The 27,678-nt window shown below is 41.8% G+C and overlaps 2 protein-coding genes across 2 annotated transcripts in view; one reads left to right on the top strand and one right to left on the bottom strand.

The window, feature by feature from the left end:
* Positions 1-27,678, bottom strand: part of MCM9 (minichromosome maintenance 9 homologous recombination repair factor) — a 148,241-nt gene that overhangs the window by 66,114 nt on the left and 54,449 nt on the right. The gene's annotated exons all lie outside the window — the stretch shown is intronic.
* Positions 1,034-23,340, top strand: ASF1A (anti-silencing function 1A histone chaperone). The gene is made up of 4 exons (XM_077487037.1): positions 1,034-1,411; positions 11,737-11,852; positions 19,079-19,255; positions 22,818-23,340. The coding sequence occupies exons 1-4, from the start codon at positions 1,303-1,305 to the stop codon at positions 23,028-23,030; spliced, it is 615 nt and encodes a 204-aa protein (XP_077343163.1). The 5' UTR covers positions 1,034-1,302; the 3' UTR covers positions 23,031-23,340.

The raw sequence follows: 27,678 nt of genomic DNA, 5'->3' as shown, positions 1-27,678 counted from the left end.
ATGGAAAGTAGGTCATACGATTTCCATTGGCATAGTTCACACACCAGTGTGACTGGTTCCAGGGTGTTCCAGTTCCTGATAAAAAAAGAGAACATGCTGCATTTTTTCTGCACTGGATTGTACTGAAACGCATCAAAAATGCACTGGAACACATTAAAAATGCACCAGACCCCAGAGTACAGCGACAAAAAAAACCCAAAACACAGGAAATGCATCCAGAAACGCAGCAAAAGTTTAACTAAAAAGCGCATGCAGAAACGCATCCGAAACTGATCTGGAGTGCGTTTTTGTGGTGCGAACTAGCCCTTCATGAAAATCGTACGAGAAAATTTCTGTGCTTGCCTCATCGGATGAACTGTTGTGATCGGCTCTCGAAAGCTGTGTACCAACGATTGTACGTTCGCTTCAAAAGTGGCATTTTTCGTATGATTTTCTGATCCTGTGTACAGGCCATTATTAATCTTATCCAAAAAGTGGCTCTATTGCTACCGGTTATTGAATTTGGCATGTTAAGATCCATGACACGTACTGTGACAGCTGTTACATAGAGAGTTAGCCAGGGTCCCCATCAAGATTTTGCTACATGGCCCACGATTTCTAGTTACACACCTGACTTTAGTTATATATATATATATATATATATATATATATATATAAAATAAAATATGACTTTTGGGTAGACTGGTGCTTTAAGTAGCTGAAGATTTTATGAACTATTTCCTGCAATCATTTCTCATATACCGTGACATCCCTATGTGACAAAGAACGGTATGCACACAGCAAAAACCAAACTGGAGGCCAGCAGATAAGTGTTGAGCAGGAGATAACGAAGTCATGGAGAAAGTAAGCTGATGTGTTCATACATAGATGTGAGCGATCTTCCTGCTGACAACATGCACTGCCGCAGCTATGTACAGCAAGCACTGAGGTCAGGTGAAAGATCCTCCTGAGCCACCATGAAGCTGTCATCCAGCAGGGGGCGCAGCAGCTAAAGGTTCCCATCCATTTTTTTTTTTCCTGTGTGCAGCTTTTAGCATTAGGGGAGGAGGGCTCGGGAGCAGCCAATACGGACACACGCTGTTTTCAGCAACAGAGCAGAATGTGGTGTAGTGAAGTGATCTAGGGAGGCAGAGGTGGAGGTGGAGATAGGAAACTACAAGAAGAGGCTTTGCTCCATGGACTAGACATGAGAAGAAACTTTCCCCGGACTCGTGCTCTCCATGGACTGGACGAAGGAGCAGTGACGAGCAGGGCTCTGTACAGACAACACTCTGCTCCCTATTGTTTGGACGGTCCCAAAATATGGCCAAGGTTCAGGTGAACAATGTAGTGGTACTGGATAACCCTTCTCCCTTCTACAACCCCTTCCAGTTTGAGATCACCTTTGAGTGCATAGAGGACCTGTCTGAAGGTGAGTGGTGCTGGCAAACAAGAGGTTAAACTTGCCTGCTCTCAGGCCTGCTTCCTGCCATCCGCCGAGACATGGATGATGGCCAGGAGGAGCCGGAGATAAACTTGTGTGTGTGTGTGTGTGTGTGTGTGTGTGTGATGACAGATGGTGGAGCGCAGGGAAAGTTTGACAGCAGAGGTGCCATGGTGGCAGGCAGGCAGCAGCCATGATGTGTGTATGAGCTGACAGTGCACACAGGAAGAGCTCACTGACCCTCATCCACCGCACAGCCTCAACAGTTGGTGCTGATCCTGAGCCAATACAAAATCACCAGCTTTAACCCCTTACTGCCTGAGCCCCCCCCCCCCAAATTACTGCACACATACTAAAATACTGATTTTCTAACCGCTTACCCTCCGGAAGGTTTTACCCCCTTCGCGACCGGGCCATTTTTTTGCCATCTTTAACTGGCCATTGTGCAGCCATGCAACGCTGTACCCAAACAAAATTTCTATCGTTTTGTACACAAATCCATAGATGGTAAGGTTGAATAAAGACAACCAGTCCATCCAGTGTGTGTATTCAAATAGAGCAGGGATATGCAATTAGCGGACCTCCAGCTGTTGCAGAACTACAAGTCCCATGTGGCATAGCAACACTCTGACAGCCACAAGCAAGGATGAGCTCAGGCGTGTTCACACGCTCCACATGCAGACCCCGCCAGGAAGTCGGTGCAGCGCTGCGCTAATCACAGGCAGTGAGACATTGCCCCAATGCGCGGGTGCAGAGATCGGGCAATGTCTCACTGCCTGTGATTAGCGCAGCGCTGCACCGACTTCCTGGTGGGGGTCTGCACGTGGAGCATGCAAACACGCCTGAGCTCATCCCTAGCCACAAACATGACACCCAGAAGCAGAATCACAATGGAGGTCCGCTAATTGTATATCCCTGAAATAGAACATTCTGTAAGCCCCTGTTCTGGTGCAACTGGTCATGTGATTGACAGGTCCAAATCTCACCCAACTGTCAGAAAAATTGAAGCGTTCAAATCAATGCAATGTCAACTTTGCACTACAAAAAAGTTCTTTTTTTTTTTTGCAACCTCATTTGCGACTTGCATGAACTTGCAGAGATGTTGGCCAGTTGTGCGATTGCAAGTGGAGTTGCACAATTTCAAAGCTGGGCTTTGTGGTATTTCATCAGCAGTTTATGTTTTGCTTTTAATTATATAAGCAAAGACACAAAAACAAAAACTAAAGGAGAGGAAAAAAAAAAGTATATTTTCTATAGATATATTCTACTTTCGGTTATAGAACATATTTAAAAAAAAATAAAAAATAAAATTTCTTAAAAATTACTCAAATGTATTCTGATGCATGTTTTTGCAAGACAAAATCCCAATAAGTTTTATAATAATTAGTTTGTATGAAAGTTATACCATCTACAAACTATGGGATATATTTTAAAATGTAACATTCCTGATGTACTGTCATTTCAGTGTGCATGTGTTGATGACGTCAGCACATGCTGATACAGGGGATATCTCCTAATCTGTGCAGGTTTAGGAGATATCCCTGGTAGCTACAGGTAAGACTTATAGGCCTACCTATAGTAAAAAGTGGTTGTAAAGGGTTTACAAACACTTTAAAAGGAGAAGTCCAGCCAAAGCTTGTTTGGCTGTACTTCCCCTTATGGATTGCAGGAGTGCAGTAAATTCTGCACTCCTGAGCACCCCCCCCCCTTTTTTTTTTTTTTAAAAGCAAAGAGCGGGCTGAAGTCTGCTCTCTGCTGATGTCACTGCTCTCAGTCCAGAAGTACAAAAAATTTACTTTAACCGGTTCCCAACCGGCGCATGCCGATGTACATTGGCAGAATGGCATGGACAGGCAAATGGGCGTACATCCCTTTAAATTTGCCACTGTGCCATCACATGTGCGCCAGCCGGGACCTCCGTGAGTCGGGTCGCGGGTCCCACAGAGTTTATCACCGTGGAGGATACCCGCGATAGTCTCACTGGGAGGAAGAACAGGAGATGCTAATGTAAACAAGCATCTTCCCGTTCTACCTAGTGACAGTGTCGGTGATCTCTGCTCCCTGTGATTGATCAGTGATGTGTCACATGTAGCCACACTCCCCACAGTAAGAAACATGCCTCAGGACACACTTAACCCTTACCCTGCCCCCTAGTGGTTAACACCTTCGCTGCCAGTGTCATTTACACAGGAATCAGTGCATTTGTATAGCACGGATTGCTGTATAAATGACAATGGTCCCAAAAATGTGTCAAAAATGTCCTACGTGTCCGTCTTAATGTCGCAGTCCCGATAAAAATCGCAGATCGCCACCATTACTAGTAAAAAAAAAAAAAAAAAATTTAATTAATAAAAATGACATAAAACTATCCCCTATTTTGTAAACGCTATAACTTTTGCACAAACCAATCAAAAGCTTATTGGTATATATATTTTTTTAACCACAAAAATGTAAAATACTACTTATCGGCCTTAACCGAGGAAAACATTTTTATATATTTTGGGGGGATATTTATTATAGCAAAATGTAAAAAAAGCGTTTTTTTTTCTCAAAATTGTCGCTTTTTTTTGTAGAGCAAAAAATAAAAACCACAAGGGTGATCAAATACCACCAAAAGAAAGCTCTATTTGTGGGGGGAAAAAGGACGTCAATTTTGTTTAGGAGCCACATCGCACGACCGAGCAATTGTCAGTTAAAGCGATGCAGTGCCGAATCGCAAAAAGTGCTCTGGTCAGGAATGGGGTAAAATCTTCCAGGGCTGAATCAGTTAAAATGCCAGGACAGTACAATTAACACCCAAATTACACCTTTTTTTGGAAAACAGTCTGAGCAATTTAGCAAGTTTGGCTAAGTTGTCTTTTTTTTCACTTTTACCAGTGCAGTACAGCTTTGTCATTTGACATATGGCAGTGACCAGGGATACGGATTGGTGACAGTATGTTAAAAAAAAATTGTTTTATAAAAAAAATTGTTTTAAAGCCCAGCTCGTTTTGGGGTTCAGAGCTATATAATCTTCTCCCAGCACAAGACCAGTCTCTTTAGCTCCTGCCACCCCCCATGGTCCAGCCGTCTTGTGTGGAGGATTGTTCCAGACATCAAGCCCATAGACTGGCTTTGGACATGAAGAGGTCAGGAACAGTCCATCGCTGGATGTGGAGTCCCATTTTCTGGTGGATCAAACAATTGGGTGAGTATAGGCGCTATGTTTACCCCTAGACAAAACAAGCAGACTGTGCCGACATGGAGGTAAAAAAAAAAAATAATTGCCCAGAGTTGAGCTTTAACATTTTATCATGATCACTGCAACACTAATCTTTGAAACTGTCATGAATGGACTACATAAAAGCTGTTTGTGCAGCGATTGGCCCCGAGTTATCACAGGATACAGGGTGCTGTGATTGACCCACGGACTATGTGATACCTGTGAGACAATCGCAGCATCTCAGTACCAAGCACAGATGTTATGAATGAAACCCATTCATAACAGTTGTTTACATTGTGATAGCAAAGCGATCATGATACCTTGGCTGCTCAAAAAAGCAGAGTACCGGGAGCTGCAATCTGTTGTGTCCGGTTGACACAGCGGTCCCAGTAGCGGCATGCTGATCAGCTTGTGTCATACATGTACATGATCCAGCCTGCCCATGCTGCCCACCTGCAGTAAATTTACTGGGAGTGGGAGGAAACTGGTCACACTCAAACATTATACTATATATTTTTTGTGTGTTTTTTTTTTTAATGTATTTTTTTTTTTTTAATCGAACAACATTTGCGCTACAGTCGTAGTTTCAGTACAAAAATACACTAAAATTAACGTTGGTGCAGACAAACAGTATAATAAATTTTTTTTGTAAAAAATAAAAAAGATGCAGTTGCTTCAGGTAAACATATACCAAGCCTCAAAATTGCACCCATGAGACATCAAAGTACGGTACCCCAAATTGTCCATAGAGTAAACCATGAAAACCCTAGAATTATTGCTGTCACAGCGGCATGTGCAGAGATTCCCAATGTGTGGTTCAGTTGTCATTTTTGCATGCATGTGGACCTAAACTGCATGTTTGTATTCATATGTACATAGTGGCTTTTAACTTTTTTTTTTTTTTTTTTTACATTTAAAAGAAAAAGTTTTGCCAAAGCTCTTCTGACCCATGAGAGAAGTATGGCCAAAAGAGTGCACTTAGTTTTGCACTCCTGTAACTCAGATTCAGCCAACAGCGGGCTAAAGCCCACTGTTGGCTGACGTAACAGAGTCACCATAAATCCCAACAATAATGTAGGGATCCGCCAAGATGCCTGACCTGCAGCTGGCTCAGCTTCTCAGTGCACCACTAAGAGCTGAAGCCAAAGCACTCCAGTGAGCTCTGGAGGGGCATTGCAGAGCGCTGGTGACTGGCAGTCACCACTCTCTGTTCATTGAAGACCAAGAACTGAGCGATCAGCGGTCATGTAAACACTCAGTTCTCAGTGTTAAGAGCCAGCAGTGGACAGCTGCAGCATCGGATCAATGAGTATGTATGTTTGTGTTTTCTTTAATCCCGCACTTTTTTTAAACTTTGACTTTTGCTATCATAGGGGGTCTGACAAGTTCAGGCAACAGAGGTACTTTTTAAGTAGATATCAGCATTCTATAGATCCTTATATCACCCATGCACTCAGCTGAAGCCAGCAGCTCACTATAAAAAAACAAAAAAAAAAAGTAAACTGCTATATTGGCTGTGAGTTTGTTTACAGTCTGGTACTGCTGTTGCTGTAAGGGCTCATTCAAACAAACAGAAAATGCAGCGTTTCGATGCGCACAAGTTTGTGCACATCTACATGCACCACTATAGTAATCAATGAAACCCATACGCACAGCTGTGCCTATCTGCTAAAATGTGCGCTGCGTTTAGCTCCGCAGAAACAAAAAGGACACCTCTGTCCAGGGACACACAGATCTGCAGATTTTATGTGCAAAACATGCCTAAATCTGTCTGTGCGTAAATGTTTAGCAGTTCATTCAAATGCAAGAATAATTGTACGTGTCTAAACACTGTATGCATCTAAACATGAGTACCTTAGATGCACATTTTCTGCCATCTTCGCCAGCAATAATTTGTGTTCATGCAGAAAATGCTACAACTTTAAATTCATTTTTATTGCAATATAAAGTAGTTGGATTGGTAGTTATCTGAATGTAAAGTGGATATACAAATAGTTAGCAACACTGTTTACAGGGCACAATGAAGTAATTGACATGATCTAAAAGAAAACTGGATGGCAGGCATACAGAATGGGGTGGGAGATACCAGCTGCACCATGAACCAGAATAAGTAGTGACTGTGTAGTTGCCAAATATCCCCCCCCCATTTCCAGGGACATTTCTGGAAAGATTTCCTTGCTGGGAATGTCCCTGTTTTTTCAGCGGGATCAAAATATTAAACCCTGTTTTTCTGTATATTTTAGATGTACTGTTTGTTGCATTTATATTTATTGGAAAATCACAGAGTCTAGGTTTCCATCTATGTGGCTGCACTTGATGCTTTTTTCAGGCACTTTTGCAATGCATTTTTAAACCCTCGTTTTTTTTAATGTGTTTTTGCATGCGGTTTTCATTCACTTCGTTTTTTTTATTTCCCTTTAAACACACTGTACATAGCTGGTTGCTAAGCAGGGGACTGGGAAGCCAGCTGCCTTGTCCTTAACAACCGATAAGTCATCAACTGACAGCTGAATTAAAAAAATTAAAAATATTGCCAGCAAAAAAATAAATAAAAAATTGCGTAAGAAATGGCGTGGGGTCCCCCCCCCCAGCCTTTCGGGTCTACTATGAATTCAGCGTGGGGTCCCCCCAAAATTCATACCAAACCCTTATCTGCGCATGCAGCCCAGCAAGTCAGGAAAGGGACGAGTGAGCACCACATCCCCCCACCCCCCACATACCCATGTTGATGGGGGCAAGGGTCTCTTCCCAATAACCCTGGCCGGTGGTTGTCAGATTCTGCGGGCGGGCTTATCGGAATCTGGAAGCCCCCCTTTAAGAAGGAGGCCCCTAGATCCTGCCCCCCTCATATGTGAATAGGTATCGGGTACATCGTACCCCTACCCATTCACCTCAAAAAGCAGTGAAATGTACAAAAACAAAACACAAGAGCTGGTTTTTGACCTGTCCTTTATTCGAAAAAAAAAAAAAAATAGTTTTCTTGTGCTATCTTCTCCCGCTGCTGTCTTCTTTCTTACTGGCGGTTACCCGCTATTAAAAAAAAAAAAAGCCGCTCTTCTGTGGCCCTCTTCCTCCTTTGTGTTGTCGCCCCCTGTGTGGCATCATTTATATAGCCATTGGATGTGGCCATCCGATGACATCACCCAGAGAGCCCGCCCCTTGTGTCATACATTTTTAAGTAAGGGACTTGTCAAAAACCGTCTTTTACATTTCACTGCTTTGAGGTGAATGGGTATAGTACCCTATATCCATTCACATAGGGAGGGAGCAGGATCTGGGGACCCCCAGATTCCAATAAGCTCCCAGACTGACAACTACCGGCCAGGGTTGTCAGGAAGAGCTCCTTTGTCTCCATCACAATGGGGGAGAGGTGGTGGGGGGGGCAGAGCCCCCCCATGTTGATGTCAAGTGGCCTGGTATGGTTCGGAGGGGTGGCACTTGCTTGTCCCCCTCCCTTTCCTGATCTGCCTGCATGCTCGGATAAGGGTTTGGTATGGATTTTGGGGGGGGATCCCCACACCATTTTTCCGAATCCATACTAGGCCCAAAGGGCCTGGTATTGACCTGGGGGACCCCATGCCATTTTTCTTGACTCACTGGTTGTTAAGGACACCGCGGCCAACTTCCCGGCTCCCTGCTTAGCAACCAACTATATACAGTGTTAAAATAAAAACTGCAAAACACATAAAAAAATTGCATCAAACACAACACTTGCGATTCCATTGAATTCTGTTACCCACAAAACGTGGGAAAAAGTCCCTGACCCTTTCCAAAAACGTTCCAGCCGCAAAACGCATATATGTGAACTTGTACCATGGGAAATCATGTTAAAAGGACTGTAGTGCATTTCTGAAAAACGCATAGGTGTGAACCAAGAGCAAATGTATCTGCATTCCAACTGAATAGAAATGTATGCGTAGTACTGTACTTACAGGGCAACTTTTATAAATAATGCATTAATGAGTAACTTCACCATCCTTGACATTTCCAAGGGTTCAAGCTGGAAATAAAATTTTATTTAACTGGAATTTAATGATATAACTGCCCCCCCCCCTTGACTAAAACATTATCGTGAAGGAGCCATTACAAAAAGCCTGGGATAAAGTTCATAAGCACCAATAAAAGTTGAGCTATAACAAAAAACACAACCAACATAGAAAAGGCTGTCCACCAGGGGCAGCCTATTAAGGGTGCCGCCTCCCCTATCCATGCATCCAGCCCCTTTCAGGATGCCAGGCGCATGAATTACAGTGGTGGGGTTTTTTTTTTTTTTTTTTTTAAAGCACTGATTGGAACCAGATGCTCTAATAGGCTTCAAAATAGGGTGTACTCTGGGCACAGAGCTTTGCGCTCAGAGTATTCACTATCCTCACACTGAATCACCTCTTTGCCAATCAGGAAGTATGAGTCTGAGACACGTTTCCCGATTTGCCGCCAAGGAGGAGGGAGGAGCAGGGGAAGGAGTAGATTGCCTGCCATGGATGAGGTAAGTGGACTGACCATGGGGGGTGGCATGTGCACCATTTGCTGCTGCCGCCGCCGCCCCCCCCCCCCCCCCAAAAAAAATTTGGCAACAGCCGCTACTGCTGTCCACCAAAATTAAAGTGGTTGTAAACCTCAAACATAATATGCGAACAAAACATATTCCTCTAGCGTGTGTACTTGTCTAAATTCAAAGCACTTGGGCTGCTTTCGCATTAAGGGAATTTTAGCGCTATTGCGTAAAAAAAAAAAAAAAAACACCTAAAAAAATCTCAAGAAAAATGCTTCCCTTTAAAAACAATGAATGTGTTCAAACTGGGGTGGTGCGCTTCTGTTGCAGTGAAAAAAAAATCCTGCTTGCAGTATCTTTGGAGCATGTTTGGGGAGCTAACAAAAATGCACCAAAAACACACCTTCTCATTGAAAGCATCGAGCCTGCGATGCATTTTTCCTTTAACCACTACAATACAGAGCACTTTCGCCCCCTTCCTTTCCAGCCCAATTTTCAGCTTTTATCGCTCTCGCACTTTCAATGACAATTGTGCAGCCATGCTACACTGTAGCATGAAGTCTCTTTCCTCCAATCAGCTCTCAGAGCTCTTCCCCCTGAGCTCTGCAGATCCGCTTTCCACCCCCTTATTTCTGACAGATCAGACAAGCTTTATAAATTCTGCACTTTGAAGGCTGCAGAGAAGACTGCAGATAAACAACTAATGTAGGAGGATTAGTTTAATTTTTGTGTATCACCTGAGGCTAGTCACTTCACTGGGTTTATGTAAGGGTTTACAACCACTTTAGAGCTGAACTCCAACTTTCTTTTCACTAGAACTGAATGGAATGGTTAGTCCTAGCGCAGATCATACCTTAGTACCACGTTGCGCTGTTGTCCGGTTTAGTGTTGGCATTGTACTATGTGACACTCTGTCTAGTCTGGGTCTAGCCTAAAACACACCCCTCTGTAGTCTTTTCAGACTTTGCAAAATGATGCAACTTCATTCACAGCTCTGATGGTGGGTGGGGTTAAATACATCCTAATTAGCATTCAACCCCACCCAGTCACACCTACAGAAAGAGTCCTGGCCTCCCAAGTGCCTCACAGATCACACCCTCCCAGAAACCACAGAGGCTCAAAGCATGATGGGACATGTAGTATCAGGACTGGTAAAAGAAGGAAACAGGAAGTCAGAGAACTTTGAAATTCTGGCAGAAGGAGTGACATCACAGACACAGAAACCTGCTTTTTACAGATGGCATTGGTGCGATACAGATAAAACACTGGGGTTATGATTAATTTACATGCACAATGCATCTATTGTTTTGGGGATAAAAAGCTGGAGTTCTGCTTTAAGTGACTGGGGAAAAATAGAACGTGAAAGTCATTGCTAAGAAAACGCACATCAAATCCTGTCTATAATTTGCAACAATGCATGTAACTGTTTTGTTTTTTTTTGAAAGGGAAAGCGTGGTGGAACCCAACACTGCCCATTACATTGAAAACGCCATTACTAGTACAGCTTGGTGGTTGTAGGATAGTTTTTATCAGCAGGGAAAGGGAAACTAGTCCAGGATTGAGAGCAGGATGGTTGGAACCAATTCTCAGGAAAACCGGTTTCACTCAGTTAATTGAATCCTCAAGATTGAATAGTGGACAATGGTTAGGTCACATTTCTAGTGAAAATATTAGACCACTTGTGTTTTGTGCTTTAGTAAATATAAATTTCTCTTGTTGAGCCTGGTTCACACTAGTGCAATTTCTGATGTGACTTGAGTCACACAGAATCGCATGACAATAGAAATAGTATTGCTTTTAATAGTGGCAATTTACATCAATGCAGCACGACTGTGGTGCGAGCTTGGAGAAAGGTCATGTGCTGCTTTGGTGCGATGCAGTGCGATCCGAAACACATACGTGTAGTAGTAAAAGTCACATGACAGTTGCAAGATTGCACAGCAACTGCAGTGCAGAATTGCACCTCTAATCACATTGAGTCTGGGTTCACACTGACAGCGGGGATTAAATCGCGCAAGTTCCGCTGAACTCTCACAATTTCTTTCCCGCATGTCAGTCCGACTTCGGGTGCGATTTCAGAGACATATGTGCGGGTTTCTGCATAGATGTCAATGGAAATCGCACCCAGAAATTGTCACAAGTAGTGCAGAAACTACTTTTGGGAATTGCTGCAGCGTCGCACCGATTCGGACGCTGCCATTATCGCCGATTTTGGCATTTGATTGCTTAAATCTCATTGTACTAATGTGAAACTGGCATTACAGATCAACACCAAGTAAATTAAATATCAGTTTTGGCTAGGCATTAGTGAGATGAACCACCAGCCAGCTTCTTCTGTTTCTTTAAATTAAAAGGCTGTAACAAGTGTCACAATTTTGCAACTGATTCGTCAACAAAGGTGTTATTCCTTTTGCATTTGGATTCCTCAATTATTTAATTCCTTATGATAGTGTATTACCTGGAGATCTTTCCACTGATTTTCCCAAGAGATATAAAAAGCCAGCATGGATTGCCGCTTAGCAACAACGAAGAAAAACAAATGTCATTTGTGGGATGGGATGTTTCAAACCTAGGCATGAACTTTACACAACTTGCTGAACACTGCTTTTTCGTTTACAGACCTGGAATGGAAAATCATTTATGTGGGTTCTGCTGAAAGTGAAGAATACGATCAGGTGTTGGACTCTGTGTTGGTAGGACCAGTACCTGCAGGACGGCACATGTTTGTATTTCAGGTAAGATTAGAACCAATGAAGGGTCCTTGTTTATTGCATATAATCTCCTTCTCATTAAGTATTGGGGTGAAACCAACTTTTTTAAATGCAGAAAAAAAAAAAGCATGAGAAACATTGAAGGTGCAGCAACAGTGCCATTTAATCCGGTTTGTCGTGGACACAGATTGCACTTGCTTGTTCCAGCACCATAGTACAATAGTACCCTGACCACAGATGCTGTCACAGGTCCTAGCACAGTTTGTTGCTCAAAGTGCCAGCTGTAGTAACAGCCAGGGTCTATGCTAAGCCCGGGACCTGAAAGACCATTAAAGTGGAACTCCAGGAAGAAACTCTATAAGCCAGCTTATTTGCCCCCAATGATTGGCATCTATCATCAGTAGGGCTGCTGATGATGCTAAAAGGTTGTATTGTGCCAGATAGAGAGTAAGCTTTGATTTTTCTGGCCATTACTGCTGCAATTTTCCTTCTCACTCTAGGTCACTTGCTAGCTTTCTTTCATAAATATATTGAATTCTATTCAATGAATACAAGAAGTTCTGTGATTGGACAAGTTGGTGTGAAGGGCCAGATAAACGTCAGGATCTACCCTTGTCCAATCACAGAATACCTTGTTTTTATTGAAAAGATTACAAGATGTAACCGAGAGAGGTGCTGAGCAAGTGACCCAATGTAAAAGATGTATGAAATCAGAATTCGCAGTAGGACCAGAAGATCCAAGCCTGGCATGTAATACACCTGGGAATTTTAAACATTCCAAGCAGTCTTCCATATTATATATATATATATATATATCTCATTTTGGGGGTATGTTGGCGCAATCTAATGTCTAAAAAATATTTTTTTCCAGAAGTTTCATTTTAAAGGCTTTCAATAAAGTTTCGGAGCATTGTTGCTTTAGGAAAAGTCCTGTAATATGTATTCATCATTAGAATTTCCTTTGACATGCAGCATCCATGACTAAATAAGGTTTAATCAATGCAGCGCTTTCCTTCCTTCCTTCCTCTGCAGCAATAAATCACTACTTGCTCCTTATAACAGTAAAGCAATGGCCTGCTATAGCAGTCCACTGCACACTGGTGAGGCAGATATGTATGGAGGGCTGGAATTGGTCCTCCTTACTAAATCCAGCCCTCTCATGAAGAAAAAAAAAAATCATAATATAAAAAAGAAATACCCATCCTCCCCTTTAACCACCAGGTTGAAAATCCAATAAATATATTGGATTGTAAGGATGACACTTGTGCTTACTGCATGGAATGCTCATGCAAGCCTGCACAATGTCAGTCAGCATTTTTGCAATTGGAACAACACTGCATCGATTCCCATCTCCTGAAATGCACTAAATGTACATACAGATTATTTTCACCTATATGCATTTCAACTGAAAGAATAAAAAAAAAGAAAGGCAAAAGGTGATATGCCTGTAATCAGAATGATATGATCACATAAGTAGGGCTTTTTCCATGACAGTAATAATAGATTGGGTCATGAAAAGATCCACTAATATTCTAAGGTCTTGATATTTTATTTTGGAGAATCAGTCCTGTTCCTAGAAGATGGGAGGTAGTCACCTCTTTACATCCACATGTGATGTAAGTATCCCAGTGTTTAAACTGATTGCACCTTTATGATTGGTTCAGGGGCTGTGAGATTGTAATTGGTAGAAGTGAAGCAGAGCTGTTCTTTATTAAAATGTAACTTTATGTAGAAAATAATAAAGGGCAAACAGGCAGGATTTTGAAAGCAAAGACATGCTTTGTCTCATTTACACTAAAGTTACTTACCTGCCTGTCCATCACTGTACAGTGAGCTATGCACAGCTCTCAACATGAATGGGGCAATATATTCATCCAATGAAAAACTATCAAACTCAAAATTATTAATGTTCCTTTGTGCTGTGAAATTACTACTGCTGTGAAGTGCTACGTTGAAAATATTTGGCCAATCAGGGCCCTGTGTCTTATGTATTGATTTAATTCCTTAAGTGCATCCTACTGCTAGGTGTACAGAATATATTTACTATCTCTGACCTTGGAGAGAGAGAGAAGAAAAAAAAAAAATATATAAAAAATATTACATGCTATTACGTGTCTATGATCAGTGTTTAGTAACCAATATCAAACCAACAAGTGACTGTGCTATAATACATGAAATACCTAAAAAGATGTACTTAAATAAGACAAGTGAAAATAAAAAGAAATAATATATAGATAGTGCAAAAACAGTGACTTGTGCAGACTACCTATGGAAGTTCCAAAGACAAAACAAACTCCCGGTGTGCTTTTGTGAAACCAATTTATATTGCGCTAACCAGATCCCTGCCCCTGCAGGGGTAAAATCGCCTCCACAGTGTAAACCCCTGTGCCGCTCTCTGGTGTTTCCCTGGGAAGCTAATTTGTCATCCACTGGTAAAGGTGCCTCATTCATATGTTCCATAAAAGAAAAGGAAATCTATGGTGTAGTATGTCTATGCAATCCGTTTATTTATAAAAGGAAAACTACTCACATGTCACAATCATAAAAACCGCAACAATAAACTTCCACCGCCGGCCGCTGTAGAGAGGTCACATCCTATGGCCACGCCCTACGCGTTTCATCATACAGACATCATCTGGAGGCTCCAGTAGTAATTTCACGGCACAAAGGAACATTAATAATTAATGAGTTTGATAGTTTATCATTGGAAGAATATATTGCCCCATTTAAAGGTATAGCGCCAATTCTACTCAACTTACTCTTACATCGGACATTTTTGAGACATTTTTTGGACCACTGTCATTTATACAGCAATCAGTGCTATACAAATGCACCGATTCCTGTATAAATGGCAGTGAAGGGGTTAACCAGGTGGTGGCAGTGTAGGGGTTAAGTGTGTCCTAGGGGCGTTTTTCTAACTGGGGGGGGGGGGCGTGGCTGTGTTTTACAGATCACTGATCTCTGCTCCAGTCACAGGGAGCAGAGATCAGTGTCACTTGTTGCTAGGTAGAACGGGGAGATGCTGTTTACATCGGCATCTCCCTGTTCGATGATCACGGCAATTTTAAAGGGATGTACCTGTATGCCTATTTGCCCGTCTGTGCCATTCTGCGTCGTGCGCCGGTCGGTAAGTGGTTAAGTAAGGTCCACCTACAGTGGAGTGTGGGCAGCAGAGAGAGCTGACAGGCAGGGAGGAGGAGAGCTGAGAGCAGGACTGTGGATGACAAAGGGACGTAAACCACGTTGATCAGGGCTCAGCAGCCCTGGTTATCGTGGGCAGCGCAGAGAGTGGGATACAGGAAGCAGCAGGAACAGGCAGGTTTTTTACAGCTTAGAGAGAACAGATTACACATTACAAGCACTGTGCTGTTTAATCTGCTTTATCCGGTTCCCGACCGGCGCACGCCGATGTACGTTGGCAGAATGGCACGGGCAGGCATATTGGCGTACAGGTACGTCCAATCTTTAATGCTGCCCTGCCATCGTGAGCGCCCCGCCGGTCGGGACCCCTGTGAGTCCGCTCGCGGGTCCCGCGGACTCTATCGCCGCAGGCATACCCGCAGTCGTCTCACGGGGCGGCCGAACGAGGAAATGCTGTTGTAAACAGCATTTCCCGTTCTGCCTAGCAACTAGTGACGCTGATCTCTGCTCCATGCGATTGGAAATTAAATGTAAATTAAAGCCCAGCCCCCCCCCCCCCCCAGTTAGTAACACACCCCTAGGAACACTTAACCCCTACACTGCCACCCACTGGTTAACCCCTTCACTGCCAGTGTCATTTACACAGGAATCACTGCATTTATATAGCAGTGATTGCTGTATAAATGACAATGGCCCCAAAAATGTGTCAAATGTCTGATGTGTCCGCCATAATGTCGCAGTCACAATAAAAAAATAAAAATAAAATCGCTGATCGCCACCATTACTAGTAAAAAAAAGTTATTAATAAAAATGCCATAAAACTATCCCCTATTTTGTAAACGCTATAACTTTTGTAGGGCTGCAACTAACGATTATTTTCATAGTCGATTAGTTGGCCGATTATTGTTTCGATTAATCGGTTAATAACCTTAAAAAAAAAAAAAATGTAGTAGGTCAAATTGACGTTCATTTTCAACCACAGTGATGGGAAAATTTGGAAATAATAGAAAACTTCTTAGTCAAAGGAATTTTCAGACAGTGTATGTGGTTTTCGTTCAGAAATTACATTCATTTTAAAAACTGAATGTTAAAAATAAGTGAAAATTTCAAACAAAATTCTTTCATTCAGCGAATGTACAAAGATTTTTCATCTTAATATTCTCATCTGAAAAATTGATCTGTGTGGCCAGCATAAGGCTCGGTACACACCTATTCAGTTTGCTTTTGATCTGTTTCTGCAGTACTTTTTGCTGTGCGTTTTGATTTTTGCGCACGTGATTTTACTGCAATTTGCATTTTTTTTTGGGCAGACTAAAAAACACAAATTGCTGCAAAAACGCATTACATTCTTTTCTGCAGCTTCTCCATTGAAGTATATTGAACAAATAAAGCACCACTTTGTGTTAAAAGTCCCTGAACCTTTCAGATATGAAGGTGTCCCATAGGAAACCATGTAAATTAATTGTAGTGCATTTCTGCAAAAAGCACCAACACACACATAGATGTGAACCAGGTCTAAGATGTTTAGTAACATAATGGGGTTAAAAGCCCTTTATAGCAGAAAAAAAAGCAGATAATCACTACTGTAAGGGGTTCATGTCTTTACTGTAGAACAGTGAAAGTAATATTTACAGTAGTAATTATTTGCTCTTTTTGTACTATAAAGCGCTCATTTTAGTTTAGTTTTTTAACCCCATTATGTTACTGGCCGATTAATCGATTATGAAAATAGTAATATTAATTTCGTAATCGATTAGTTGTCGATTAATTGATTAGTTGTTTCAGCCCTAAGCTTTTGCGCAAACCAATCGCTTATTGTGATTTTTTTTTTTTGTACCAAAAATATGTAGAATACGTACCGGCCTAAACTGAGGGAAAAAAAGTTTTTTATATATATTTTTGGGGGATATTATAACAAAAAGTAAAAAATAATGCGCTTTTTTCAAAATTGTCACTATTTTTGTTTATAGCGCAAAAAATAAAAACCGCAGGGGTGATCAAATAACACCAAAAGAAAGCTCTATTTGTGGGGAAAAAAAGGACGCCAATTTTGTTTGACCGCGCAATTGTCAGTTAAAGCGACGCAGTGCCGAATTGCAAAAAGTGGTCTGGTCTTTGACCAGCAAAATGGTCCGGGGCTGAAGTGGTTAAGGGACCAGGATTTGTTTTTTTTGGGTTAACAAACACTTTAATGCCGGGTTGGTTTAAGTAGCGTCCTTCAGTATGGTTTTGTATTTCTATTAAAATGCTGATGTTATAAAATGAAAGTGTATGCTGTATCCTATTATAGCAGGCTTTTGGGTTAACATATTATAGACAAAAAAAAATAAAAAATATATGCATATTCAGCAAGAGTTCATAGCATCCTCTAGCTATATAGATTAAAATGACTAAAGTGTAGGTGTAGCCAAAGGTTGTTTTTTTTTGTAGCTTTGAGTAGCAAAAGAATGTACCAGGGAAATTTCCCCAGAGACTCAAGAAGTTAGAAGATGACTCCTGATAAACAGTTGAACGCAGAAGAGGTATATTAGTTGGATAATTTTACCCTCCCCTCTTATTTGGGATTTACCCTTACTTTCTCTCTAACAGTGGTCATCATCAGCACAAATAAAAGGAGGAATCTCCAATAGACACACAGACAACAGTAAAAATGTGACAAAAGGTCTGCCCCTAACCCCACACTATCCAAAAGGAAAAAAAAAAAAAAAAAAAAAAAGGTTTGGCCTAGCACTACACTTTACAAACTATGTAACAATTGTTATATGCTACAATGCTTCTCTACTCCTGAACATCTGATACAGTATCCAAGGCCATTCATGCTCCCAGGGGCAGTTATTACTTACTGAAAGAATCTTAACCATTTCCATACCAATAAACGTCATGTGACATCCTCTGTTTTCAGTAGTGATGCCTGCAGCTAAAACAAATGTGCTCAGAAGCGAACGCATACGTAGGTCGCATCGCATATATAAATGACGTTTAAACTACACATGAAGTATCACCACGAAAGTCAGAGTGAGAGCAATAATTCTAGCCCAAGACCTCCTCTGTAACTTTAAACATGTAACCTGTAAAAAAAATTTTTAAAGCATTGTCTATGGAGATTTTTGTGCAGTTTTAAAGCGTGACATGTTAGGTGTCTATTTACTCGGCATAATATCATCTTTCACATTATACAAACAAAATTGGGCTAACTTTACTTTTCTCTTTATACATGAAAGTATTTTTTTTTTCCTTCATGAAAGTCCCCTCCCCCAAAAAAAAAATAGTGTTTGAAAAATCACTGCACAAATACCAGTGCGACATAAAAAGTTGCAATGGCCGCCATTTTATTCCCTAGGGTCTCTGCTAAAAAAAAAAAAAAAATTATATATATATATATATATATATATATATATATATATATATATATATATATATATATATATATATATATATATATATATATATATATAAAATGTCTGGGGGTTCTGGGTAATTTTCTAGCAAAAATTATGATTTAATACTGTACTGGAATTGGCACAGTATGGAAGTGGTTAAACTACAATCTGTATATTTTCTGCATGGGAGAAACATCAGCAGGTACAGATGTAAATGTTACGTCATATGACTAAATACACAAGCATTATCTTAGCATAATTCACGATTACAAAAAAAAAAAAAAAAACACAACCTGAGCAAATGGTACAACTGCAGTTCAAAGCAGAGATCTTCATAATCGCATTTTCTCCTTACAATACTGTTGACTGGAAGGAGCTCCTGTACGTTGTGTCTCTAGACTTATCTAAAGTTAGATACATGTTGATCATATTTTATGTAACCCAAAGTTTGTAGATATCTGAATTTCAGCCACCAGCTGTCATATATTCCAGTCAATACGCAATCCCCAAACAGTGGCAGCAACGTACCAGTTATGCTATTAATATTTCTGTGCTACAATTTTAAATGTCCACATCATGACTTGGGATAGAAGAATAAAAACATATGAGCATCTATCTACAGCAATGCCAGGGTGATACTGTGGTACTAAGTGCAATTGTTTTTGCTTCTGATTTATTTTTATTTTTTTCTCCAAAACATAATAATTATTGCATCTTTTTTACTTCCAGGCAGATGCTCCCAACGCTGGACTTATTCCTGATGCAGATGCTGTTGGTGTCACAGTAGTTTTAATTACATGTACATACAGAAGTCAGGAGTTTATCAGAGTGGGTTATTATGTTAATAATGAATACACTGAAACAGAACTGCGGGAAAACCCACCAGTGAAACCAGACTTTTCCAAGGTAAGAACTGCAAGTCACATGGTACCATCTTGGAAAAAGGCGGAGAGTGTTTCAGTTTGGCACCAATATGTAAAGTTTAGCCGCTTCCTTCTGAATCTTCAGTACAGTAAACGGCTATACAGGCAATGATAAAATTTACAAGAGAAGAATTTGCAGTGAAGATAACACATGAGAAAAACAACAACGGGTCTGTCGCCATTCATTGAGCATTCACGGTTGCATTGTACTATAAAATATCATTTTAGAAATAGGACAGCTGGCAGCACATTTGTCATTCATAATATTGGGTTAATATATAGAATGCAAAAAAGAAGCTTGGCTGATTTCTTTTGAATTGCAAACTGTACAAATCCCAGCCTTTTCCTTCTCAAGAACTACTGCTAGAATGCAGGAGTGGGCAATTTTCCAAAGGGCCCACATGAGAAACTGGGACTGTTGTAGTGAACCAAACCTAAATACTTCTCCATATTACATTTGGACCTGGGAATGTCCGCAAGTACAAAAAAAAGAAAAAAAATATTGAAAACACACACTGAGCTCTAGGAATAAACAGGTACAACTGCTCATGAAACAGGTCTCTTTCAGATGGCTGGTCAGGGGGTGGGAAAAAACGGGAAACTGAGTTGCGGTTTTAATGCTCCCTGGCTGCCCACCCAAACTATAAGATAACAACTAGACCGCTGTTCACAGCCCCTGATGCTTTGCTGCTGCTCCATTTTCAACTCAGGATGCAGAGTTTGACAAGCAGCATCTTTTTTGTGGATTTGAAGTAACCTTTGGAGCAGAAAGTGTGGATGGGGGGGGGGGGGGAAGCAAAACTTCAGCTTGTAGCCTCTGGACACCAGGCTGCAGACCCAGTCATCTGCAACCTCCTGAGTCCAAATGGCTGCATAGGTCCTTAGACGCCTTCATGGAGAGAATGATTTTCAACTGGAACCCGGAGAACTTGGGGTCCAGTTCTTTTCACTAAACTGGGATGTGGCATTTGGTTTAGTCCCGAGAATGGTTGCTTGGGAGAGGAACCTTTCTTGGACTTTGAAGACATCACCAGTTTCTGACCTCAGAAGTTCACCTTCACTTTTTTTAAAAAGGGAAAGTGCATACTATTCCCCACAGTAACCTTTTGGTTATAGGCAGTAGAGGATGGCATGAAATAAGCTTAAGCCATCAAAGGGCAGCTTCTCCATTTGCTGTGTGCAAAGACGTTACACGTTGACCAACACGAGCCACAGGATCCTTCTCATGTTGACAGAAAAGGTGCCAACCTGTGAAAGCAGCCTCAAGGAATCTGCCAAGGCATCCACTGAGAATCTCCGGACAGTCTTCTGGGTCAGATTCTCTGAAACAGGGCACCCGCTATGGCCAAAACTTAAAGGGCCTGGCAAACTCCCACAGCAGGCTGGAGAGGTGTTCCTACCAGAGAAAATTATGCTTCTAACCTTTTATTTGTGGTTTCTTTTAAGACTGGGAACTAATCTACAAGGACCACTGGGGTCTGTGCTTAAAAAAGAAATAGCCTGGTAAACAGCTGGAGAGCACAATTTTTGTAGAATTATTCCTCTTATAGCAGTGGTCATCAACCCTGTCCTCAGGGCAGGTTTGCAAGATAACTGAAATACATCACAGGTGATATCATTTACTGCTCAGTGATTGCAGTATTCTAGTCTGCATCTCCCCAAGGTAATACATAAAACCTGGCCTGTTAGTGGGCCCTGAGGACAGGGTTGATGACCACTGCTCTATAGGGTACAAACCTTTTGGTGGTGAAAACACATTCTCCGGGTGAGAGGTGACCCTGCAGTCCTGATATAACTGCAGAGACTTCCTCCATTGACACAAAAGAAGTGAAACATAGATAAGGGCAGGGATTCAGAGCAAATTTGATTCCTAAGGGGGCCATTGTGAGGCTAACTTTGAAGGTGCACCTCCCTATCTGATAAAAGTGATTTGGTAGCTCATCCCATTGTTCTCTCCACCTCCCTGCCTGCACAAAGACAGGTGTTCCTGGGTGATTTATTAGCTTCTGTACCTCAGAGGGAAGTGGCCACTCAGCTGAGAGGATAAAACACTTTTGTGGCAGTGTTATGTTACTTTTTAATCCCGACTCCCTATTCCTGTACTATCAGAACTTTTTTTTTTTTTTTTTGGGCTTGTTCGTAACAGCAAGGACTGCTGCTCCTCTGAAAAGCAATCACTGCTTAGATCGCTTTTCAGAGGCATTTGATAGGTGGTAAAGAGGCAATATGTTGCCTCCTCCCCACCTGTTTTAACCCCATAAATGCAGCATCATCACACTGCATGCAAAGCACTAGTTGCAGAGCAGCCCCATTCATACTGGGTATACCCCCAGCTGCTGCCCCTGTAGCTAAAGGGGGAGCAGTTGGCGGTGGTAAAAACATCTCAATGCTGTGGTTTTACCGCTTCTCCAACCTCACATGTGAGCAAACCATTGGTGCACACCTGTGTGGATATATGCTGCCCCCATTCATTTTAATGGTCTGCCCTACCCGCAGAAATGCAGGGAAAGTAGTCCCAGACTGTTTTTTTTTTTTTATTGCGCCACAAAAAAAGTGTGGCATACCATTAATAATTAATGGCACACCTAAAGAGCAGATCATTTGTCTGTATGTCAGGGTTGAGCAGGATTTTGCGCACGTTCCGCAACACACAATAATGTGAACCAAGCCTTGGACCAGGTGCCTCGAGACTGAAAATACTTTTTAAGGGCGCCCCATTGGAAAAAAGTTGAAAAGCACTACACTAACACTTTGCCAATATAAAGCTTTTGAGGATGTATGCAATGTGAGATCTAAGGCACTACTACTGTCACTCTTAAGAGATCTGGATAAATATACGTCACAGCTGTAATTCTCACTGTTGTCCTTGCTGGAGGATCTGACACGAGGAAGCAAAGCCTTGCCTGTACCAAGATGGAGAAAAAAAAAATATTTACACATGAGGCTTGTGTCAAAGCATTATGGCATGTCACTCAGCCTCAAAGCATATAGAAAAAAAGGGGAGTTCCCAAGAGAGAAGAGAAGGGCCACCAAAGTGACATAAGATTCTGACAGCTAATGTTTAAAGATAAAATACTTTACTACAACAATAATCTAAAAACCATAATGGTGGCTACAGCCATAATAGTTAGGGACATATAGATTATTGTTGTAATAAAGTATTTGATCTTTAAACATTAGCTGTCAGCACTTTCTGTCACTTTGGTAGCCCTTCTCTTCCCCTCTTGGGAAATCTTTTTTCTGTACCAAGATGGCCATCTCAATACAATGGCATAGTGCAGAACAAGAAATGGTAAGTCTGTACTGAGAAAAAGATCAACAGGAGGGAGACCACAGAAAATGGTGGTGTTTAGTCCTTTATGCCTTGCCTGCCATTTATTAGACACAGCTTTCAGGGGTTTTTACATTGCTACTGCTATATACTAGCATGAGTGTTAAAGCCTCCACATAAAAATATATAAAGTTACTACATGTACCAAAATGAGAGGAATGAGCTAGTGGTTACATCTATTCTGATATTTTTTTTTTTTTCAATTTCATTATAGCTTCAAAGAAACATACTGGCATCAAACCCTAGAGTAACAAGATTCCATATAAACTGGGAAGATAACACAGAGAAGTTAGATGAGCTAGACAACAGCAACCCCAATCTTCAGTCAATGCTTTCCACAGAGGGCATGCCATCTGCTTCAAAAGGCTGGCCTGCCTCGGAGAACTCTCTCAACGTCATGCTAAAATCTCACATGGACTGTATGTGACTACATGTCTGGCTCTGTAAAAAGGACTACTCCACCAGGATTCACCAATTTCCAGATCAGCACATTACTGGGCAATGTTTGCAAACAAAAACAAACTTTCAACAACATTTCTAGGTGGAAAATTTATTTGAACTCATAACTATTTTTAACAAAATTTGCCATTAAATATATTATTTTTCATCTTCTCTGCATAACATTTGGCGGATAGAGCCTAAATGCAACTTAAGAGAGTTTTGTATTTATTTTGAGGTGAATAAATTTCTTGCAGTTTGCTCCACATTACAGTTCTTAAATAAACCTAAGCCTGTTACACTTGGCTATACAGATAGAATTTATCATAACTGTAACCAACAATGCGTAAAATCCTCACGTAGTAAAGAGAAAAAAAAAATTAGCATCTTCCACTTCCAAGCAGAATGTCCTGTACCATCAATTTAAAGAGAGATTTAAAACAATTACTAGCACCGTTATAGTGCTCTTACTTTGTTATTTAGCAATGACAAATAAATTACTGGTGGATCACTGGATGGGGACAAAAACACTGCCATGTGGCTTAGTAAGCTACCAGTCCCTCTATCCACTAAAAGATGGTCTCTGCCAAGAGAACATGTATGGAGAAATTAGGAGATATCCAAAGGCCAAGGCAAATCCTTAACCATGTCAACTGCTTACATGTCATGTCCTGCCGTGATTTCAGTTGGCGCAGCACCTCAAGTGGGACAACATTGAAGACTTACACAGCCCAAGGACAGTTTTATCACCCTTTCAAAAGAAAGGCATCAACAATTCTCCTTGCAAGATAACCAGAAATTAAATAATCTTTGAGAAATTATTACAGATTGAGCAAAGAAAATTATTTTCCCAGTCCAGGTAACACATTAAATGATAAATTCACCATCGACAAAAATAAATAATTGCACTTTTTTACAGGTTAAAAAAAAAGTGCATAATATATATGTATTTTTTTTTTTTTTGCACCAGAGCCTATACACAGCATTGCACCTGCGATCAGCATACTTCTCATATGGGCAGGCAGTTACAGAATTGCAAGAAGAATCAATGAATTTTGAGGATGTTCACCAGTGCCCTGACAGTTCATTGAGAACTACAAGCCTTTGGCAGGGGTGGCTGGCAGTACTTGTTCATTCACAGAACCCTGTGAATGAACGATGCAGCCGTGTGGGACTGTAATGATATATGTTGATATATGTCCCATAGTGTGCAGGCAACTGGATACTGGAGAAATATTCACTGCAGGGATGCTTTTCCCTGCAACTCTCTCTAAACGGCTGGTGCTGTAAAGGTTACCAGCTTCAGGCACAAAAGAAGTACAGATGGGTCTGACAAGGACCCGCCCTTCCTACCTCCTTCTCCATTGAGAAAAGTTCTTTCATTAGACATTATCATGATCTGAATATGGGAGAATCTGATGAGTCACAGGACTCTCTCCTACATTCCCAGATCGGAAGAAGTGTAATCAACAAAAGAACCGTTCAATAGAAGAGTAGGAAGGAGGATGTGTGTATGCATTGGAGCATCTGTACTGCTGTTCTGCCTAAAGACCCAAAGCTAATACCCATTGCAGCACTAGATGTTTGGAGACAGGAAAAGAAAAAGGAATCCCTGCAATGAAGATTTCTCCAGGATCCAACTGCCTGCACAATGTGGACCATACTTCTGTTAAGCGATGTAACAACTGTAGGGGTTTTAAAGGTAGGCAGCCTTCCTTATTTATATGGGAAGAACAGGCATAGTGCAATGATTACTCTTGAAAATACACCTTAGGGATTACTTAATTTTATCCTTGGAATGTATTTGAAGTTACTGGAAAACATTTTTTAAAGGATAAAAACGTGTGCTTTTGGCGAACACACGTTTTCTGCACCACAAGTAGTGCGAACGGGGCCCTTAATGAGGAAAAGGCCTCCAACTCAGAACACGTTGCACCAAATCGATGGGGAAAAATCCAAAGGAACTGACAGAAATTCAGACTGAAATCCCAAAGAGTCACTGGAAAAAGCACAGGAATAATTAATTACCACAAGTAACATCCTGCATAAAGCTCCAACAAAAGAATGAGGGAAAAGCAGTCACAGAAATGAATGGCTAAAGCCATGATTGGACTCATTATGGTCCTCAAGGCCCAACACTGTTATAGGCCAGAAAGGAATCCATGACATTTACCAAGCAAAATACACAATCAAGATTGAAGGTACACTCTTTGAGAAGATAGTTCCCTGGGCTCAAGAGCTTAGGTCAGATTGAAGTGTACAAGATCATTCACTGGGGACAGCCCAGCTCAGTTTGTGGCTGAACCTGCCTGGCCAAGAGGTCCACATTTGGCATTCTGAACCGGAGACAGAGATCCTAAATACCTCAAGAGTGACTTCTACAGAGGCCAAAGAAAGTACCTCTGCATGGTGGGCAGGGCTGGAATAGAATTTCAGTTTAATATTACTACTTTCTGGTGGTTGATGGAAGTCACCACCATAGTATAGATCTGGTATGGGGCAAATGCCCCCTTGACCATGATCCCAGGGAAAAGAATTTGCATCAGAGAAGTGTGGAGGTCCTCCAATCTAATGGAGATTGGAAATCAAAATCTAAGCCTATGACCTCAGGACACATTTACATCCTACTGTCTGAAAAAAGCCTGGGATTAGTTGTAGGATGAAGACTGCAGGGGAATTAAGTTGGCCCACAACAGACAACATAAATTAGTCCCGATCAAGGAGTTATGACCCTAAACCAGGGGTAAACTGTGGCCTGCCAGCTGTTGCGGAACTACAAGTCCCATTATGTCTCTCTGAGTCATGTCTGTGTCAGTCTCATCACACATGTAGTTCAACAACAGCTGGAGGGCTGCAGTTTGCCCACTCCTCATGCCAACTCATCTTAAAAAAAATGAAAGTGTACTTCCACACTGGCCTCAGCTGAACAAAAGCCACAATAAGGAACAGACCTGGACTCTGGAGGTGAGAGAGGGAGAGAAAAATGGTCAGTGCAGAAAGATAACCGAGCAAGACTGAAACACCCAACGCTTTTATAAAAAGGAGGAGCAAAGATCGCCCATGACAAGGGCTATCTTACAAAGGCCTGCAGGTAAGTTGGCAACATAAACCACAGACCAATAGTAGGGAAGAGGAATGAATAATCTGGCATGACTAGGTCAACTGCAGTGTGGGAAGGTTTAGCGGCCAATTGTGAATAGGACACCCTAGGCTGCCATAGAAAAGTATGCAAATGAGAAAATACTAATAAGGGTTACTCATGGGTCAAGTGTAAAGTAGGAGGGCATATGACAGTGTGTAACAATGTCTCCATAGGCCATTGTACAAACAGTATACTGTCCGACATTACCAACAAGGGGTACGCATGAACACAATGAAGAACACCTTGAGTTGAATTTAGATTTGCGACTACTTCCTCTTAGGGTCCTTTCACACGGGGCGGATCAGTTCTGATCCGCCCCGTGGATATCCGTTTTCTCAGCGGGGATCACTCCGCCGATCCCCGCTGAGCAGGGAGATGACAGCTCCGTCTCTGCACACTGCGCAGGGACGGACCTGTCACAGCGCCGCTCTCCCCTATGGGAGATCGGATGACGACGGACCGCAGTGCCCGTCGTCATCCGATCCGATCCGCAGACGGATGGAAAAATAGCTTTTTCCTCCGTTACACTTTTTCGGATCGGAGCGGGTCGGATGTCAGCGGACATGTCACCGCTGACATCCGACGCTCCATAGACCTCTATGGAGCACCCGTTCAGGTCCGCCTGAAAAACTGACAGGCGGGCCTGAACGGGACATCAGTGTGAAAGAGGCCTTAGATAGCTGAAAAAACTGTAGAAAGGGAGACGCTACCAGCAAGGATGACTCATGGACTCACTGCAGAGCAGGAGGGTTATTTGGTGTCAGTGACTAGGTCATCATAGACTGATTTAAAAACAGACAGCGAGACATTACAAACAAGGCAGGTAGTAGGGTGCTAATGGTTGCCAGTAGCTTGCATCAAACAGGAAGATCAAAGGGGGACTAGTTACCAAGAATAGCACAGCACTGGCAGAGGGGCAGGAATACCGTCCATGTGTGCCACAGCCCCACACAAAGGAGCGTGTCACATACATATAAAAAAAAAAAAAATCCAATGCAATGTGTAGCAGAGCACATGGGGCATGCGGGACAGAACCAACGAAGTGTCATAGCGACCTATTGAAGTGTCCGACACATATTTATGGTGTCACAGCACCGTTAGTGAACATCTGCAGGGACGACTTCAGGAGAAGAGGGGACAAGCCCTCAGTTAATCACCACTGCCGGGCGTCCTTGACAGACTTCACCCTCCTGGTAGTCATGCCCCCAAAGGAGTCCTCAGGAATAAGGCTCTAGCACTGACAGACCATGGCCGTTGACCTATATAGAACCCTGCAGCTTAACTCAACATGATCCACCATGTGCCAAAGTGAGCTCACGCAGGATCCAGTGCTTGAAGAAACTTTACAGGCTGGCCCTGCAACTTCATCCCAGTGGGGTCTGGGTCCTCCAATATTCAACCAAAGAGAAGCTGCTAAAGGAAAGCCATAGTGACTATGGAGCAGCTAGGAATCTTGATAGAAGAATATTTTCGAAAAAAAGCCTTCCCATATAAA

Source organism: Lithobates pipiens, unplaced genomic scaffold (assembly GCF_037356315.1).
Source record: "Lithobates pipiens isolate NorthernLeopardFrog02 unplaced genomic scaffold, aLitPip1_a1.2 Scaffold_18, whole genome shotgun sequence".
NCBI lineage: Eukaryota > Metazoa > Chordata > Amphibia > Anura > Ranidae > Lithobates > Lithobates pipiens.
This window is presented reverse-complemented; position numbering and strand designations above follow the sequence as displayed.

What these genes read in the sequence shown, in the direction of transcription:
- ASF1A (XM_077487037.1), top strand. Translation starts at nt 1,303, where the DNA reads ATGGCCAAGGTTCAGGTGAACAATGTAGTGGTACTGGATAACCCTTCT. An exon ending in CATAGAGGACCTGTCTGAAG is followed by an intron (nt 1,412 to 11,736) that starts GTGAGTGGTGCT and finishes TTTCGTTTACAG; the next exon opens with ACCTGGAATGGAAAATCATT. An exon ending in TGAAACCAGACTTTTCCAAG is followed by an intron (nt 19,256 to 22,817) that starts GTAAGAACTGCA and finishes ATTTCATTATAG; the next exon opens with CTTCAAAGAAACATACTGGC.